The sequence below is a fragment of the Eleginops maclovinus genome, chromosome 18 (genome assembly GCF_036324505.1).
Source record: "Eleginops maclovinus isolate JMC-PN-2008 ecotype Puerto Natales chromosome 18, JC_Emac_rtc_rv5, whole genome shotgun sequence".
Taxonomy (NCBI): Eukaryota; Metazoa; Chordata; class Actinopteri; order Perciformes; family Eleginopidae; genus Eleginops; species Eleginops maclovinus.
This window is the reverse complement of record NC_086366.1, coordinates 189,891-206,131: the sequence shown is the minus strand read 5'-3', so window position 1 is coordinate 206,131 and position 16,241 is coordinate 189,891. Positions and strand designations below refer to the sequence as shown.

The 16,241-nt window shown below is 41.7% G+C and overlaps 1 protein-coding gene across 1 annotated transcript; it reads right to left on the bottom strand.

The window, feature by feature from the left end:
• Window positions 1–284: 284 nt before the first annotated feature.
• LOC134880417 (coagulation factor IX) lies at window positions 285–15,744 on the bottom strand. The gene is made up of 11 exons (XM_063907354.1): window positions 15,597–15,744; window positions 11,829–11,998; window positions 6,544–6,568; window positions 6,343–6,456; window positions 2,219–2,353; window positions 1,883–2,132; window positions 1,791–1,836; window positions 1,600–1,714; window positions 1,225–1,421; window positions 962–1,087; window positions 285–876 (listed from the first exon to the last, which is right to left on the bottom strand). The coding sequence occupies exons 1-11, from the start codon at window positions 15,649–15,651 to the stop codon at window positions 634–636; spliced, it is 1,476 nt and encodes a 491-aa protein (XP_063763424.1). The 5' UTR covers window positions 15,652–15,744; the 3' UTR covers window positions 285–633.
• Between the last annotated feature and the right edge of the window lie 497 nt (window positions 15,745–16,241).

The window sequence follows — 16,241 nt, the reverse complement described above, 5'->3', positions numbered from 1 at the left end:
TGAAACAGCTTCACTGAAACAGCTTTAATGAAACAGCTTTAATGAAACAGCTTTAATGAAACAGCTTCACTGAAACAGCTTCACTGAAACAGCTTTAATGAAACAGCTTTAATGAAACAGCTTCACTGAAACAGCTTCACTGAAACAGCTTCACTGAACCAGCTTCACTGAAACAGCTTTAATGAAACAGCTTCACTGAAACAGCTTTAATGAAACAGCTTTAATGAAACAGCTTTAATGAAACAGCTTCACTGAACCAGCTTTAATGAAACAGCTTTAATGAAACAGCTTCACTGAAACAGCTTCACTGAAACAGCTTTAATGAAACAGCTTCACTGAAACAGCTTCACTGAAACAGCTTCACTGAAACAGCTTCACTGAAACTTCACTTTCATTTAAAAGTTTAAAAAGTTGTGACCTTCTTTGGCCCTTTGTGAGTCAGCTGTAGCACACAGCCAATCAGATCACAGCACGTGGGAGCCCTGATGTCAAACAGCTCTAAAGACAGACCTGGTTCTGGTTCTGGTTCTATTCTGCCATAAACCTGGTTCGTTTCTGTGAGATAACCTGCTTCTGGTCCGTCAGTAAACCTGCTTCGTGTTCTGGTCCGTCAGTAAATCTGGTTCTGGTCCGTTAGTCCCGGCCCTCGCTGAGGTCCTCTCTCTGCATAGTGTCTTTAATCCAGTTGAGGAAGTTCCCGATACGTGTGTAGACGCCATACCTCCCCCGGGCCGCACAGCCCTCCCCCCAGCTCACCACCCCCGTCAGGAACCAGGTCCCCCTATAGTTCACCACGAATGGACCCCCGCTGTCTCCCCCGCAGGCGTCCATCTCCACATCCAGGAACCCGGCGCAGAACATGTTGTCCGTGATCACCTGAGGGGGAGACAGCCTTAAACCGGAGACTCCACAGGTGTGTCCCGCCTGGTTGATAGGCAGGTATGAGTGTGTGTCTTCTCACCTGATTGGTCGAGCCGCTGCAGGTCTGCTGTTCAATGACGGGTAGTGTCACCTTCCTCAGGAAGCGTGACGACCGGCCCAGGTGACGAGTCAGACCCCAACCAGAGACCACGCCTCGGGAGTTCTCCTGGGGGGGGGGTTATGAAGTGTTTACTTCCTGTCCGTCTTCTTCTGCTGTTCATATGTTGTTGATTATCATCAACCTCTGAAATGTTGACCAATCGGAATCTAGTGTTCGAGACATGTGATAATAAAGTGATGTACCTGCAGCAGGTATCTGGACAGGTGGGGGTCTGGCAGGCAGGCGGGGGCCGCAGTGGGCCCCCGGGTCACTGGCCCTGAGAGGAGCAGCAGAGCAATGTCGCTGTCGAGGGTGAAGGAGTGGAAGTGAGGGTGGACAAAAACCCTCTGGACCTTCATCTGCTGCTCCCCGGGGTCTGGACGCCGCTTATCATAATCACCTGCTCACACACACACACACACACACACACACACACACACACACACACACACACACACACACACACACACACACACACACACACACACACACACACACACACACACATGCACACACACACATTTAAGGACATTTGTCAGTATTAGTAGACATGCTAAAACACACACTCTCACACACACCTATGGTGACATGGTGCACACTCTCCTCGAGGCAGTGTGCAGCAGAGACCACCCACCGGTCAGAGAGCAGAGTCCCTCCACAGAAACCGTAACCGTCGGACCTGTGGAGCAGCACCTGAACACACCACCGTCCTTGATGTTGACATTTGTTATTTTACCAACATTATTAAAGTGTGTGAATGGGTCCTCACCTGCCAGGGACTGCCTCCCAGTTTCTCCAGAACCCCCCCAATGATACGAAGCATCACCCCCCGCATCTCCTACCCCCCTTTCCCCCCCCTGCCCTGTCTCGTTACCCCCTTCAGACGATGTGTTCACTGTCCTCAGATCTATCTCTGTAAAGTTAAGATTCAGAGCCCAGCTGTCGGTGTCCAACATGTCGCTGAGGTTCAATTCCTGTGAGGTCAGGTTCGCTGCCTGTGAGGTCAGGTTCGCTGCCTGTGAGGTCAGGTTCACATCCAGTGAGTCCGTCCACAGAGAGCGTCCTCCGTACGGAAGCAGGTCTCTGTGCTGACGACCGCACGGGAACAACACTGCACAGGAAATAAACAAATACAAGAAGTACAGTTACTGCACAGGGAGTATGTTACAGTAGTAACCTGGGTTCTGTGATGCTCACCGGACTTGGAGCAGCCCTTGTTGTCCGGGTCCAGTTTGAACCCATCTGCGCAGCCACACTGAACCCCCGCTCCACCCGGCATATCTCTGCAGAGCTGCGTACAGCCGCCGTTTCTATAGCGACACTCAGACACCACTACACACAACAGAGTTACCTTAAAAACAGGTTGTTTACAGTTGTACTATACCTGTAAACAACCTGTGTACTGTACCCGTGTAGTACAGGTTTAGTGTACAGGTTTAGTGTACAGGTGTAGTGTACAGGTGTAGTGTACAGGTGTAGTGTACAGGTTTAGTGTACAGGTGTAGTGTACAGGTTTAGTGTACAGGTGTAGTGTACAGGTGTAGTGTACAGGTGTAGTGTACAGGTGTAGTGTACAGGTTTAGTGTACAGGTGTAGTGTACAGGTGTAGTGTACAGGTGTAGTGTACAGGTTTAGTGTACAGGTGTAGTGTACAGGTGTAGTGTACAGGTGTAGTGTACAGGTGTAGTGTACAGGTGTAGTGTACAGGTTTAGTTCACAGGTGTAGTGTACAGGTTTAGTGTACAGGTGTAGTGTACAGGTGTAGTGTACAGGTGTAGTGTACAGGTGTAGTGTATACGTGTAGTGTACAGGTTTAGTGCACAGGTGTAGTGTACAGGTTTAGTGTACAGGTGTAGTGTACAGGTGTAGTGTACAGGTTTAGTGTACAGGTGTAGTGTACAGGTGTAGTGTACAGGTGTAGTGTATACGTGTAGTGTACAGGTTTAGTGTACAGGTGTAGTGTACAGGTGTAGTGTACAGGTTTAGTGTTCATGTGTAGTGTACAGGTTTAGTGTACAGGTGTAGTGTACAGGTTTAGTGTACAGGTTTAGTGTTCATGTGTAGTGTACAGGTTTAGTGTACAGGTGTAGTGTACAGGTTTAGTGTACAGGTGTAGTGTACAGGTGTAGTGTACAGGTGTAGTGTACAGGTGTAGTGTACAGGTTTAGTGCACAGGTGTAGTGTACAGGTTTAGTGTACAGGTGTAGTGTACAGGTGTAGTGTACAGGTGTAGTGTACAGGTGTAGTGTATACGTGTAGTGTACAGGTGTAGTGTACAGGTGTAGTGTACAGGTGTAGTGTACAGGTTTAGTGTACAGGTGTAGTGTACAGGTGTGTGTACAGGTGTAGTGTACAGGTGTAGTGTATACGTGTAGTGTACAGGTGTAGTGTACAGGTGTAGTGTACAGGTGTAGTGTACAGGTTTAGTGTTCATGTGTAGTGTACAGGTTTAGTGTACAGGTTTAGTGTACAGGTTTAGTGTTACAGGTTTAGTGTACAGGGTTTAGTGTACAGGTTTAGTGTACAGGTTTAGTGTACAGGTGTAGTGTACAGGTTTAGTGTACAGGTGTAGTGTACAGGTGTAGTGTACAGGTGTAGTGTACAGGTGTAGTGTACAGGTTTAGTGCACAGGTGTAGTGTACAGGTTTAGTGTACAGGTGTAGTGTACAGGTGTAGTGTACAGGTGTAGTGTACAGGTGTAGTGTATACGTGTAGTGTACAGGTGTAGTGTACAGGTGTAGTGTACAGGTGTAGTGTACAGGTTTAGTGTACAGGTGTAGTGTACAGGTGTAGTGTACAGGTGTAGTGTACAGGTGTAGTGTATACGTGTAGTGTACAGGTGTAGTGTACAGGTGTAGTGTACAGGTGTAGTGTACAGGTTTAGTGTTTCATGTTTAGTGTTCATGTGTAGTGTACAGGTGTAGTGTACAGGTGTAGTGTACAGGTGTAGTGTACAGGTTTAGTGTACAGGTGTAGTGTACAGGTGTAGTGTACAGGTGTAGTGTACAGGTTTAGTGTACAGGTTTAGTGTTCATGTGTAGTGTTCATGTGTAGTGTACAGGTGTAGTGTACAGGTGTAGTGTACAGGTGTAGTGTACAGGTTTAGTGTACAGGTTTAGTGTTCATGTGTAGTGTACAGGTTTAGTGTACAGGTTTAGTGTTCATGTGTAGTGTACAGGTGTAGTGTACAGGTGTAGTGTACAGGTTTAGTGTACAGGTGTAGTGTTCATGTGTAGTGTACAGGTTTAGTGTACATGTGTAGTTGTACAGGAGTAGTGTTCATGTGTAGTGTACAGGTTTAGTGTACAGGTGTAGTGTACAGGTGTAGTGTACAGGTGTAGTGTACAGGTTTAGTGTACAGGTGCTAGTGTACAGGTGTAGTGTACAGGTGTAGTGTAACTGTGTAGTGTACAGGTTTAGTGTTCATGTGTAGTGTACAGGTTTAGTGTACAGGTGTAGTGTACAGGTGTAGTGTACAGGTGTAGTGTACAGGTTTAGTGTACAGTTTAGTGTTCATGTGTAGTGTACAGGTGTAGTGTACAGGTGTAGTGTACAGGTTAGTGTACAGGTGTAGTGTACAGGTGTAGTGTACAGGTGTAGTGTACAGGTGTAGTGTACAGGTTAGTGTTCATGTGTAGTGTACAGGTTTAGTGTACAGGTGTAGTGTACAGGTGTAGTGTACAGGTGTAGTGTACAGGTTTAGTGTACAGGTGTAGTGTACAGGTTTAGTGTACAGGTGTAGTGTACAGGTTAGTGTACAGGTTTAGTGTACAGGTGTAGTGTACAGGTTTAGTGTACAGGTGTAGTGTTCATGTGTAGTGTACAGGTGTAGTGTTCATGTGTAGTGTACAGGTTTAGTGTTCATGTGTAGTGTACAGGTTTAGTGTACAGGTTTAGTGTACAGGTTTAGTGTACAGGTGTAGTGTTCATGTGTAGTGTACAGGTGTAGTGTTCATGTGTAGTGTACAGGTTTAGTGTTCATGTGTAGTGTACAGGTTTAGTGTACAGGTTTAGTGTACAGGTGTAGTGTTCATGTGTAGTGTACAGGTTTAGTGTACAGGTGTAGTGTACAGGTTTAGTGTACAGGTTTAGTGTTCATGTGTAGTGTACAGGTTTAGTGTTCATGTGTAGTGTACAGGTTAGTGTACAGGTTTAGTGTACAGGTTTAGTGTTCATGTGTAGTGTACAGGTTTAGTGTACAGGTTTAGTGTACAGGTGTAGTGTTCATGTGTAGTGTACAGGTTTAAGTGTTTCATGTGTAGTGTACAGGTTAGTGTACAGGTGTAGTGTACAGGTTTAGTGTTCATGTGTAGTGTACAGGTTTAGTGTTTCATGTGTAGTGTACAGTGTAGTGTACAGGTGTAGTGTACAGGTGTAGTGTACAGGTTTAGTGTACAGGTGTAGTGTACAGGTGTAGTGTTCATGTGTAGTGTACAGGTTTAGTGTAGCAGGTGTAGTGTACAGGTTTAGTGTTCATGTGTAGTGTACAGGTTAGTGTACAGGTGTAGTGTACAGGTTTAGTGTTCATGTGTAGTGTACAGGTTTAGTGTTCATGTGTAGTGTACAGGTGTAGTGGTACAGGTGTAGTGACAGGTGTAGTGTACAGGTTAGTGTACAGGTGTAGTGTACAGGTTTAGTGTTCATGTGTAGTGTACAGGTTTAGTGTACAGGTGTAGTGTACAGGTTTAGTGTACAGGTGTAGTGTACAGGGTAGTGTACAGGTTTAGTGTACAGGTGTAGTGTACTGGTGTAGTGTACAGGTTTAGTGTTCATGTGTAGTGTACAGGTTTAGTGTTCATGTGTAGTGCATGTGTAGTGTACAGGTGTAGTGTACAGTGTAGTGTACAGGTTTAGTGTACAGGTGTAGTGTACAGGTTTAGTGTTCATGTGTAGTGTACAGGTTTAGTGTACAGGTGTAGTGTACAGGTGTAGTGTACAGGTTTAGTGTTCATGTGTAGTGTACAGGTTTAGTGTACAGGTTAGTGTACAGGTGTAGTGTACAGGTGTAGTGTACAGGGTGTAGTGTACAGGTTTAGTGTTCAGGTGTAGTGTACAGGTGTAGTGTACAGGTTTAGTGTTCAGGTGTAGTGTACAGGTTTAGTGTTCAGGTGTAGTGTACAGGTTTAGTGTTCAGGTGTAGTGTACAGGTTTAGTGTTCATGTGTAGTGTACAGGTTTAGTGTTCATGTGTAGTGTACAGGTTTAGTGTTCAGGTGTAGTGTACAGGTTTAGTGTTCATGTGTAGTGCATGTGTAGTGTACAGGTTTACGACAGGTGTAGTACAGGTGTAGTGTACAGGTGTAGTACAGGTGTACAGAGTACCTGAGTCACAGGTCCGGCCGTGGTACTGTGGGGAACAGAGACACAGGAAGTCTCCTCTGTCCAGAGTGCACATCCCTCCATTCAGACAGGGGTTAGTCCGGCAAGGGTTCAGATCTACCACACACAGCAGGACAACATAACTCCTTAAATGACTGAGGGCTGAGATTCTGAGATGAGATAGAGCATAACAAGTTTACTCACTGATGTATTTGTACCAGAACTCCAGCTGTGGAACAAGATCCAGAGTTAATGAGTGTCTCTACTGCAGGACGCTGACGAAGACCGTCCAAATATAAACGGTTTATTTTTCACGTTGTTCATATTTTGTAAAAACTAAAGGACTGTGTTTCAGTCATAAAGTCCTTAATGTCATTTATTACATGATAAATGAAATACTCCGTTCTGATTGGTTCTGTAGGGTTTAAGGACTTGTTAGTGGAGACTGTGGACTGACAGGCGGGAACAGAAAACACCAATCAGAGCTGCCTTCATTTTAAATTCACTTTTTGTCGGAGCTCCAGCCGTTAGTGGGCCGTGGAGCGGGGATTTTCTTAGAGGGAGAAATACTCTGGTTTTCAAGTCAATAAATATTTTTCAATTAATTTTGGGATTCGAGGCGTTAGTGTGTTTAGTATGTGGCTGTGTGATCAGGCCCGTAGCCAGCATTGTGGTGGGGGGGGATCTTTTCCCCCCGAAAGTGGACTTCATTTGGCTCCCTACTCCAATGCCCCCTAAATACACCAGCACACTTCAAATCTTTTAATTTAGACATATTTTATTCATCGTCAAGTTTGTTGTGAGTCTGTTGTTGCTGTCCTTCATTTTTTGTCTGTTGCTCCCCACTGTTAACATAAATGGACATGAATTGCTTCAATTGAGCTATCTCTATAGTCATTAAAACTTTAACAAGAATGAGAGAATTTGATATAAATGTAAGTGTTACTCAAACTTCCTAAAATCTGTGATTGTCTGTCTCTGTTGCTCACCTCAGTTGTCTGTTGCTTTCTTCCTTGCCTGTCTGTTGCTGCCCTCCATTGTCTGTCTCTGTTGTTTTTCCCTGTCTGTCTGTTGTTGCTGTCCTTTATTGTCTATCTCTCCACTGTTGACATAAATAGATAAGAATTACTTCATGAAGTACACTATCGGTATGGTCATTAAAACTAAACAAGATTTAAAATGAATAAATTGAAGTTTCCAGAAAAGAGCTTTAAAACAGCATCAAAAACCATCTCTTTGTAATTTAAATTGACATAATCAAGTTGAATGGTATGGCCCTACCCTTTTTACTTAAAACTTCTTAGTCCATTTCTCCCTTATATTATGCCAGTTTCATGCAAATGCAGTTCTGGGGTTCTACCTTACCACAAAGAAGGCACACAAAGTTGATTAAATCTGTGTCGTTGGCCCCAAAAAGTGTCTGATTTCACGTGAATGACCCACCCCCATGTCTCCCTCTTCAGTCTTATGCTTCTATTGCATCAGAAACGCTCATCACTCCAATCGTCTTGGGTGCTTTTTTTGAGTAAAGATCGACAGCTAAAATCCAGATCCAGAGCCATGCCCGTAGTGGGTATGGATGAGAGCCAGGATGACATGCGGCCCCTCTCCCCAGGGCGCTCCGCATGAATGTGTTGAGTCTCCGGAGAACACGGGCAAAACCTCTCACATTCGCAGGAGGTCACGGGCAAGGTGCATACAATTTTTCAGGAGTTTGAAGATTTTCGGATACATCATCTCATCACCTCTTTGATAGCTGAGGCACATGAGCTGGTCTTTGGTGTAATGCTTTGACCTGCCACTTCAACTTCCACCGTTTCAGCTCCTGGTAAAATGACCTCTGGTGATGGCAAGTCATCTTGGTACAGAGCGACTGCTTCAGAGATGTCCACCGTTAACATCTGAGTTGCAACTGGACAGATGGAATTAGGCCCATGAGCCTTGATGCGGTCACAGAGAGGGACTAAATCGGGACTCAAACTCTGAAATGACATGGTCTAAGAAGGGTATCGTCATTTTCCCGGAGATAGTACTCCTTCACTCCTTCAGCGGGTACTTTTTCCCTGTGGTTTCTCCCTTTTCCACTGCTCTCGGCGGGGGTGGTTCCACGTTGACCTGAGCGGGCCATCCTAACGCTTGTTCGTAGATTTGATTAAAGTCGTCGTCGATGGTCTCGCGGAGCTCCTTTGTAGACAGACTTCACCTCATAAACCCATGCTAAATGCCTCGATGATTCGAGTGAGGTGCTTTGCAGTTTCACCGTGATGCCCGCCGGTGGGATAAAACTTGGTAAACGGTGAGGAATGGAGGATGAATTTCCAAAGTTTGTAGCCCACTCAAGAGACCATAGGCCTCTGCTTTGTACTTGCCCTCCCATCCACTGGTGACATCTTCACTGTACCCTCTGTATGGAGACCCTGTGCCATGATTTCCCAGACCCTTAATAATGAAGACAAAGGCACTGTAGAAGTGACTGTAGGCATCATGCCGTGCTGCCCATCTTGTGCGGCGGGGTCAATCAGGGGCTTCCGTTTTCCCGGTAGAATGTGCCTCCTTTCTACAACCTCCTGAGAAGGTGTTCCCTCTTCGGGCTGCGGGTGAAGAACATGACAAATGTACTTCATCTTATCAATCATGTTGCGCACAACGGGAAGAGCACAAGAGCGTGCAATGACAAGGTTCAAGCAATGCCCATTGCAGTGCATATAAACTGCCTTAGGCGCATCCTTTTTTATCAAAGCTTGAACGCCAACATTTTCGTGCTCTATTGCTGGCGCCATCGTACCCCTGGCCTCGACAGTCAGCAAATCTCTTTTGCTTAGATGACTCAGCACATCTTTGATCGCGCTTGCAATGGGGCGACCTGATCGGGCAAGTACAAATCTCAAGCAACTCCTCTCGATATTTAAGTCTTTGTCCACGAAGCGAACACACATTGGCATCAGCTCTTCATTAGGGATGTGACCTCATCAGCTAGGACTGTGTACACTGAGCATGCCTAAACCTCTTCCACGATCTTGGCCTAATCATGTGCTTCCCTATTACATCAATCATTTCATTTTGGCTTTGAGGTGATAGATATGGTGGCATTTTTTAGTTTTGGTTTTTCCAAATGCTGCTCAGTTTTTCATCGTGATTTGAAAGCAGTTTCAATAGGCCAAGAAATTTCCCCGGGTTTGCCACTACAATGCTGCTGCTCAGCTGATCCTCTCAGTGCAATGCATTGACGGCCACAGTAGAGAACAGCCTCTGCAACGCACTTGAGAATGTGCCTGTTCTCTTTGATGTTGGTCTCCTTTGCACTGTCCATACGGACTGATATCCGGGTATTGGGGTTTTCATGTGACTGTCGAAACAGTTTTGCTCTTTCAAATGCCACTAAATGGTTTGCTTTCGATGGTGGCTTCCAATTACTTCGTTTTCTTATGCCATTTACTGAGGCGCATTTATCAGTGAAGTTGACTGTTTCCTCTCTGTGGCATTGAGAAAGAAGCACAAACAAAATGCAGAAAGCGCCATCCCAGTTTCATGCTGTAAACCAGCCACCATCCATGCTCCTCAAACCAATCATACCTGAATGCCCTGTTGCACCCACCAATAAATGTAGTTGGGAAAATGAAATGTTTCGAAGGTCTGACGTGGTTTTTCACCAAATTGTACTTTTGGCCATCAGACATCTGACACACAGCCTGTGCTATTTCCTCAATAGATTTGGTTGCATCTATGAAGAAGCCAAGGTCACTGTCAAGTACAGAGCTCGGCTGGGCTACCTCACATTCTGCTGCCTGTCTCACTCTCACATCCTCAGCCACTTCAGGAGCTGCTGCATCTCTCTGCTCTTCCACTGCACTGTTACCTGGCAAGGCTGTTTCATTGCTGCTACTACTAGCTGCTGGTAGCTCACCCTCCACATGCTGACTCACTAAATAAATACAGCAAAAGAAAGACATTTAAGTCAATTTTAGAGTATTTCAAACCAGACATAATAATAATTTTATTCTCTGAATTATTTTATTTTCTATTGTGCACATAGAATTGTGAGGGTTTGGGTAATTTCATCAAGCAGATATATTGCATTTGTCATAAAACGGTTTTAACAAAAAGCACACACAACAAACGTCTGACAACAAACATCTGCACCTGAAACACAAAACATCAGGTGCAGGGAAACTACACTGATTGACTCACATACACCCTATCCATGTTTAACCCCCCTTTTTTTTTTACACCTCTATACTGTATTTTATTTACTATGGCCTTAGGAGCAACAGGCATGGTGACAGTAAAATACAGCCTAGCTGGAGCAACAGGCATGGTGACAGTAAAATACAGCCTAGCTTGATCATCAGCATTGCAAAGTGAGTTACTGAATGTTATTGTCACTTACATTTCTTAAAAATCAACTAATGGGCATAAAATAATTTGGCTTTAGTGTGGGGGGAACCCTCATAAAATCCGTTTCACCTTTCAGGAAAAGGTGGAGAGGCACCAATAGAGACCGAGGTCGAAACTGCAACATAATAAGTTCTGTCATAGACATCTGAAGCCGCGAGCACAAAATGGTAACACTCTGCGTCAAGACAGTAGACTCAGGAGACAGACACTAGTCTAAAACAGACGGGGGGAACTGTCAGCTATGTGGCACTTGCAGAGCACAAGCATAACGAGATGGAGGGGGGGGAGACATTGAAGCACCGAAGTCACGTTAACACGCCAAGCAATACACTTTTAACAATCCCGAAAATAGTTACTGTTACGTTCGCTTATGTTTCCTACAAAATTGACAGTGGTATTTTCTGTGTTCGGCGAGGGATGGGGCTAGCATATAGCCTAATGGAGCTAGGCAACCACTGACAAGTAGCCTAGGTCAGTGAGTGTTCAGATGCAGCTAGGTCTAGCAGCTAAGTAGTAAAGAAATAGAAGCCCTGCACTCAGCAGCTATACCGATTTTGGTCCTTTTCTGGAATAAGTCACCAATGTTTTGGGACAATGTTGCCGCCGACTTCTTTCGTTTACGTTCCTTGTCTTCTTTTTTACCCATTTTCGCTATTCTTCTGATTCTTCTTTGTTCCTATGTAATAGGCGATTAGGCTAGCTACCAACAGAAATGGGGGCATTACCGCCACCGACTGGATTGGTGTAAAAACAGTCTGAACAAAATGTGTAAACAGAAATATTAACCATTTTTCTTACTCGTCACTTCTCTGAGTCTACTTTTCTTTTTTATTAGTCTGGATTTTGATATTGTAAATTTAGATTTGAATCATGTATATTCACCGGAGATGAACAATTCATTCATTGAATAGCCCACATATCTTGAGGGGCGTGTCTGTGTATGGGGGGAGGGGGGGGGGGTCGAGTGCGGGAGGGGGATCGAACGAACCCTTCGATCCCCCCTGGCTACGGGCCTGGTGATGAGAGGGATCATTATCCCTGACTTGTCTAAATTTAAAAACGTTGCTGTCATTGGACGCCCAGCTCCTCCTCACCGTCTTCTCCGTGGTCTGGAAGATCTCGGCTGCCTCCTCCTGAGAACAGACCTCCTCCTGACACTCCCTCTCCAGGTCGCCAGGGAGGATCTCCTCCAGGAAGGAGTTCGCTCTCCGCCTCCTGGAGGAGGGACTGAGGAGGCGAGCCGCTGCCGGCCTCTGCAGGAACACTGCGGGGGGGGTTGAGAATTACAGTACGATGTTATCAATTACGATGTTATCACGTACGATGTTATCACGTACGATATTATCACGTACGATATTATCAGATACGATATTATCACGTACGATATTATCACGTACGATATTATCACGTACGATATTATCAGATACGATATTATCATATACGATATTATCAGATACGATATTATCAGGTACGATATTATCAGATACGATATTATCAGATACGATATTATCACGTACGATATTATCAGATACGATATTATCAGGTACGATATTATCAGATACGATATTATCACGTACGATATTATCACGTACGATATTATCACGTACGATATTATCATATACGATATTATCACGTACGATATTATCAGGTACGATATTATCAGATACGATATTATCAGATACGATATTATCATATACGATATTATCAGATACGATATTATCAGGTACGATATTATCAGATACGATATTATCATATACGATATTATCAGATACGATATTATCAGATACGATATTATCAGATACGATATTATCAGATACGATATTATCAGATACGATATTATCATATACGATATTATCAGATACGATATTATCAGGTACGATATTATCAGATACGATATTATCAGATACGATATTATCAGATACGATATTATCAGATACGATATTATCAGATACGATATTATCAGATACGATATTATCAGATACGATATTATCAGATACGATATTATCAGGTACGATATTATCAGGTACGATATTATCAGATACGATATTATCAGATACGATATTATCAGATACGATATTATCAGATACGATATTATCAGATACGATATTATCACGTACGATATTATCACGTACGATATTATCACGTACGATATTATCACATACGATATTATCAGGTACGATATTATCAGATACGATATTATCATATACGATATTATCAGATACGATATTATCATATACGATATTATCAGGTACGATATTATCACATACGATATTATCAGATACGATATTATCAGGTACGATATTATCACATACGATATTATCAGGTACGATATTATCAGATACGATATTATCAGATACGATGTTATCAGGTACGATATTATCACATACGATATTATCAGGTACGATATTATCAGATACGATATTATCAGATACGATGTTATCAGGTACGATATTATCACATACGATATTATCATATACGATATTATCAGATACGATATTATCAGGTACGATATTATCAGATACGATATTATCACATACGATATTATCAGGTACGATATTATCAGATACGATATTATCAGGTACGATATTATCACATACGATATTATCAGGTACGATATTATCACATACGATATTATCACATACGATATTATCACATACGATATTATCATATACGATATTATCAGATACGATATTATCAGGTACGATATTATCATATACGATATTATCATATACGATATTATCACATACGATATTATCAGGTACGATATTATCAGATACGATATTATCAGATACGATATTATCACGTACGATATTATCATATACGATATTATCAGGTACGATATTATCATATACGATATTATCATATACGATATTATCACATACGATATTATCAGGTACGATATTATCAGATACGATATTATCAGGTACGATATTATCACATACGATATTATCATATACGATATTATCAGATACGATATTATCAGGTACGATATTATCAGATACGATATTATCAGATACGATATTATCAGGTACGATATTATCACATACGATATTATCAGGTACGATATTATCACATACGATATTATCACATACGATATTATCACATACGATATTATCAGGTACGATATTATCACATACGATATTATCACATACGATATTATCACATACGATATATCACATACGATATTATCACATACGATATTATCATATACGATATTTATCCTACGATTATATCAGGTACGATTTATCACATACGATATTATCAATACGATATTATCAATACGATTTATGGGTACGATATTATATATACGATATTATCATAACGATATTATCAGAAAACGATATTATCATATACGTTTATTATCAATACGATTTACAGGTACGATATTATCAGATACGATTTATCAGATACGTATTATCAGGTACGATATTATCACATACGATTTATAGTTCGATTATCACATACGTTTATTATAAATACGATATTATCAGATACGATATTATCAGGTACGATATTATCACTTTACGATATTTCAGGTACGTATTATCAGATACGATATTATACATACGATATTATCAGGTACGATATTATCACTTACGATATTATCACATACGATATTATCAGTACGATATTATCAATACGATATTATCATATACGATATTATCAGGTACGATATTATCAGATACGATATTATCAGTTACGTATTATCACATACGATATTATCAGATACGATATTATCACATACGATATTATCACATACGATATTATCAGGTACGATTATATCACATACGATATTATCAGGTACGATATTATCACATACGATATATCAGGTACGATATTATCACATACGATATTATCAGGTACGATATTATCAGATACGATATTATCACATACGATATTATCAGATACGATATTATCACGGATACGATATTATCAGGTACGATATTATCAGATACGATATTATCAGGTACGATATTATCACATACGATATTATCAGGTACGATATTATCAGGTACGATATTATCAGATAATACGATATTATAAGTACATATTATCATTACGTATTTATCAGGTACGATATATCAGATACGATATTATCATATACGATATTATAGGTACGATATTATCACATACGTATTATCATGTACGATATTATCAGATACGAGATTATCACATACGATATTATCAGGTACGATATTATCAGATACGATATTATCAGATACGATATTATCAGGTACGATATTATCACATACGATATTATCAGGTACGATATTATCACATACGATATTATCAGGTACGATATTATCACATACGATATTATCACATACGATATTATCAGGTACGATATTATCACATACGATATTATCAGGTACGATATTATCACATACGATATTATCAGGTACGATATTATCAGATACGATATTATCAGGTACGATATTATCACATACGATATTATCAGGTACGATATTATCAGATACGATATTATCATATACGATATTATCACATACGATATTATCAGGTACGATATTATCAGGTACGATATTATCAGGTACGATATTATCAGATACGATATTATCAGATACGATATTATCAGATACGATATTATCAGGTACGATATTATCAGATACGATATTATCACGTACGATTCCATCCCAGTACTAAGGTACCGACATTAAATCGATACAGTAACAATGCGATAGAAAACAATTGGTAGTATCTCTCCGAGCAGGGAACGAGTCCTCCCCCCGAGTGAAGGAGTGTCATTATCTCGGCCTAGTTCTCAGTTTGGGGGCAACGTTTGCCTTTGGCAATTAGAACCCAGTCACTCCCAGTCCAGTGAGTCCTCACCCGCAGTAACTCACCTGAACACCGGACCAGAGCGGAGACGCTGAGCAGCGTAAACAGGGACAGCAGCATGTCTGTCTGTCTGTCTGTCTGTCTGTCTGTCTGTCTGTCTGTCTGTCTGTCTGTCTGTCTGTCTGTCTGTCTGTCTGTCTGTCTGTCTGTGTCTGTCTGTCTGTCTGTCTGTCTGTCTGTCTGTCTCTAAGGACAGTAGTTGTGTTTGAGGTTATTTAGCAGTTGGTTGATGTTTAACCACAGAGTAAATATTGATGCACAGTTTGTACCGCTCCTCTGAATGTAATCTTAAATATCCTGCTGACATATCAGTATGTAGAGTCTCTACTTTAAAGAGTCCTCTCCTGTGATGTTCAGGTGTATATCAGTATGTAGTGTCTCTACTTTAAAGAGTCCTCTCCTGCTGATGTTCAGGTGTATATCAGTATGTAGTGTCTCTACTTTAAAGAGTCCTCTCCTGCTGATGTTCAGGTGTATATCAGTATGTAGTGTCTCTACTTTAAAGAGTCCTCTCCTGCTGATGTTCAGGTGTATATCAGTATGTAGAGTCTCTATTTTAAAGAGTCCTCTCCTGCTGATGTTCAGATGTATATCAGTATGTAGTGTCTCTACTTTAAAGAGTCCTCTCCTGCTGATGTTCAGGTGTATAT

Bases quoted from the DNA above. Each gene is read 5' to 3' on its own strand.
- LOC134880417 (XM_063907354.1), bottom strand. From the start codon at position 15,651: ATGCTGCTGTCCCTGTTTACGCTGCTCAGCGTCTCCGCTCTGGTCCGG. The intron at 11,999-15,596 runs GTGAGTTACTGC...CCCCCCCCGCAG, and splicing joins CGCTCTGGTCCGGTGTTCAG to TGTTCCTGCAGAGGCCGGCA. The intron at 1,088-1,224 runs GTACATCACTTT...CCCCCCCCCCAG, and splicing joins TGTCCAGATACCTGCTGCAG to GAGAACTCCCGAGGCGTGGT.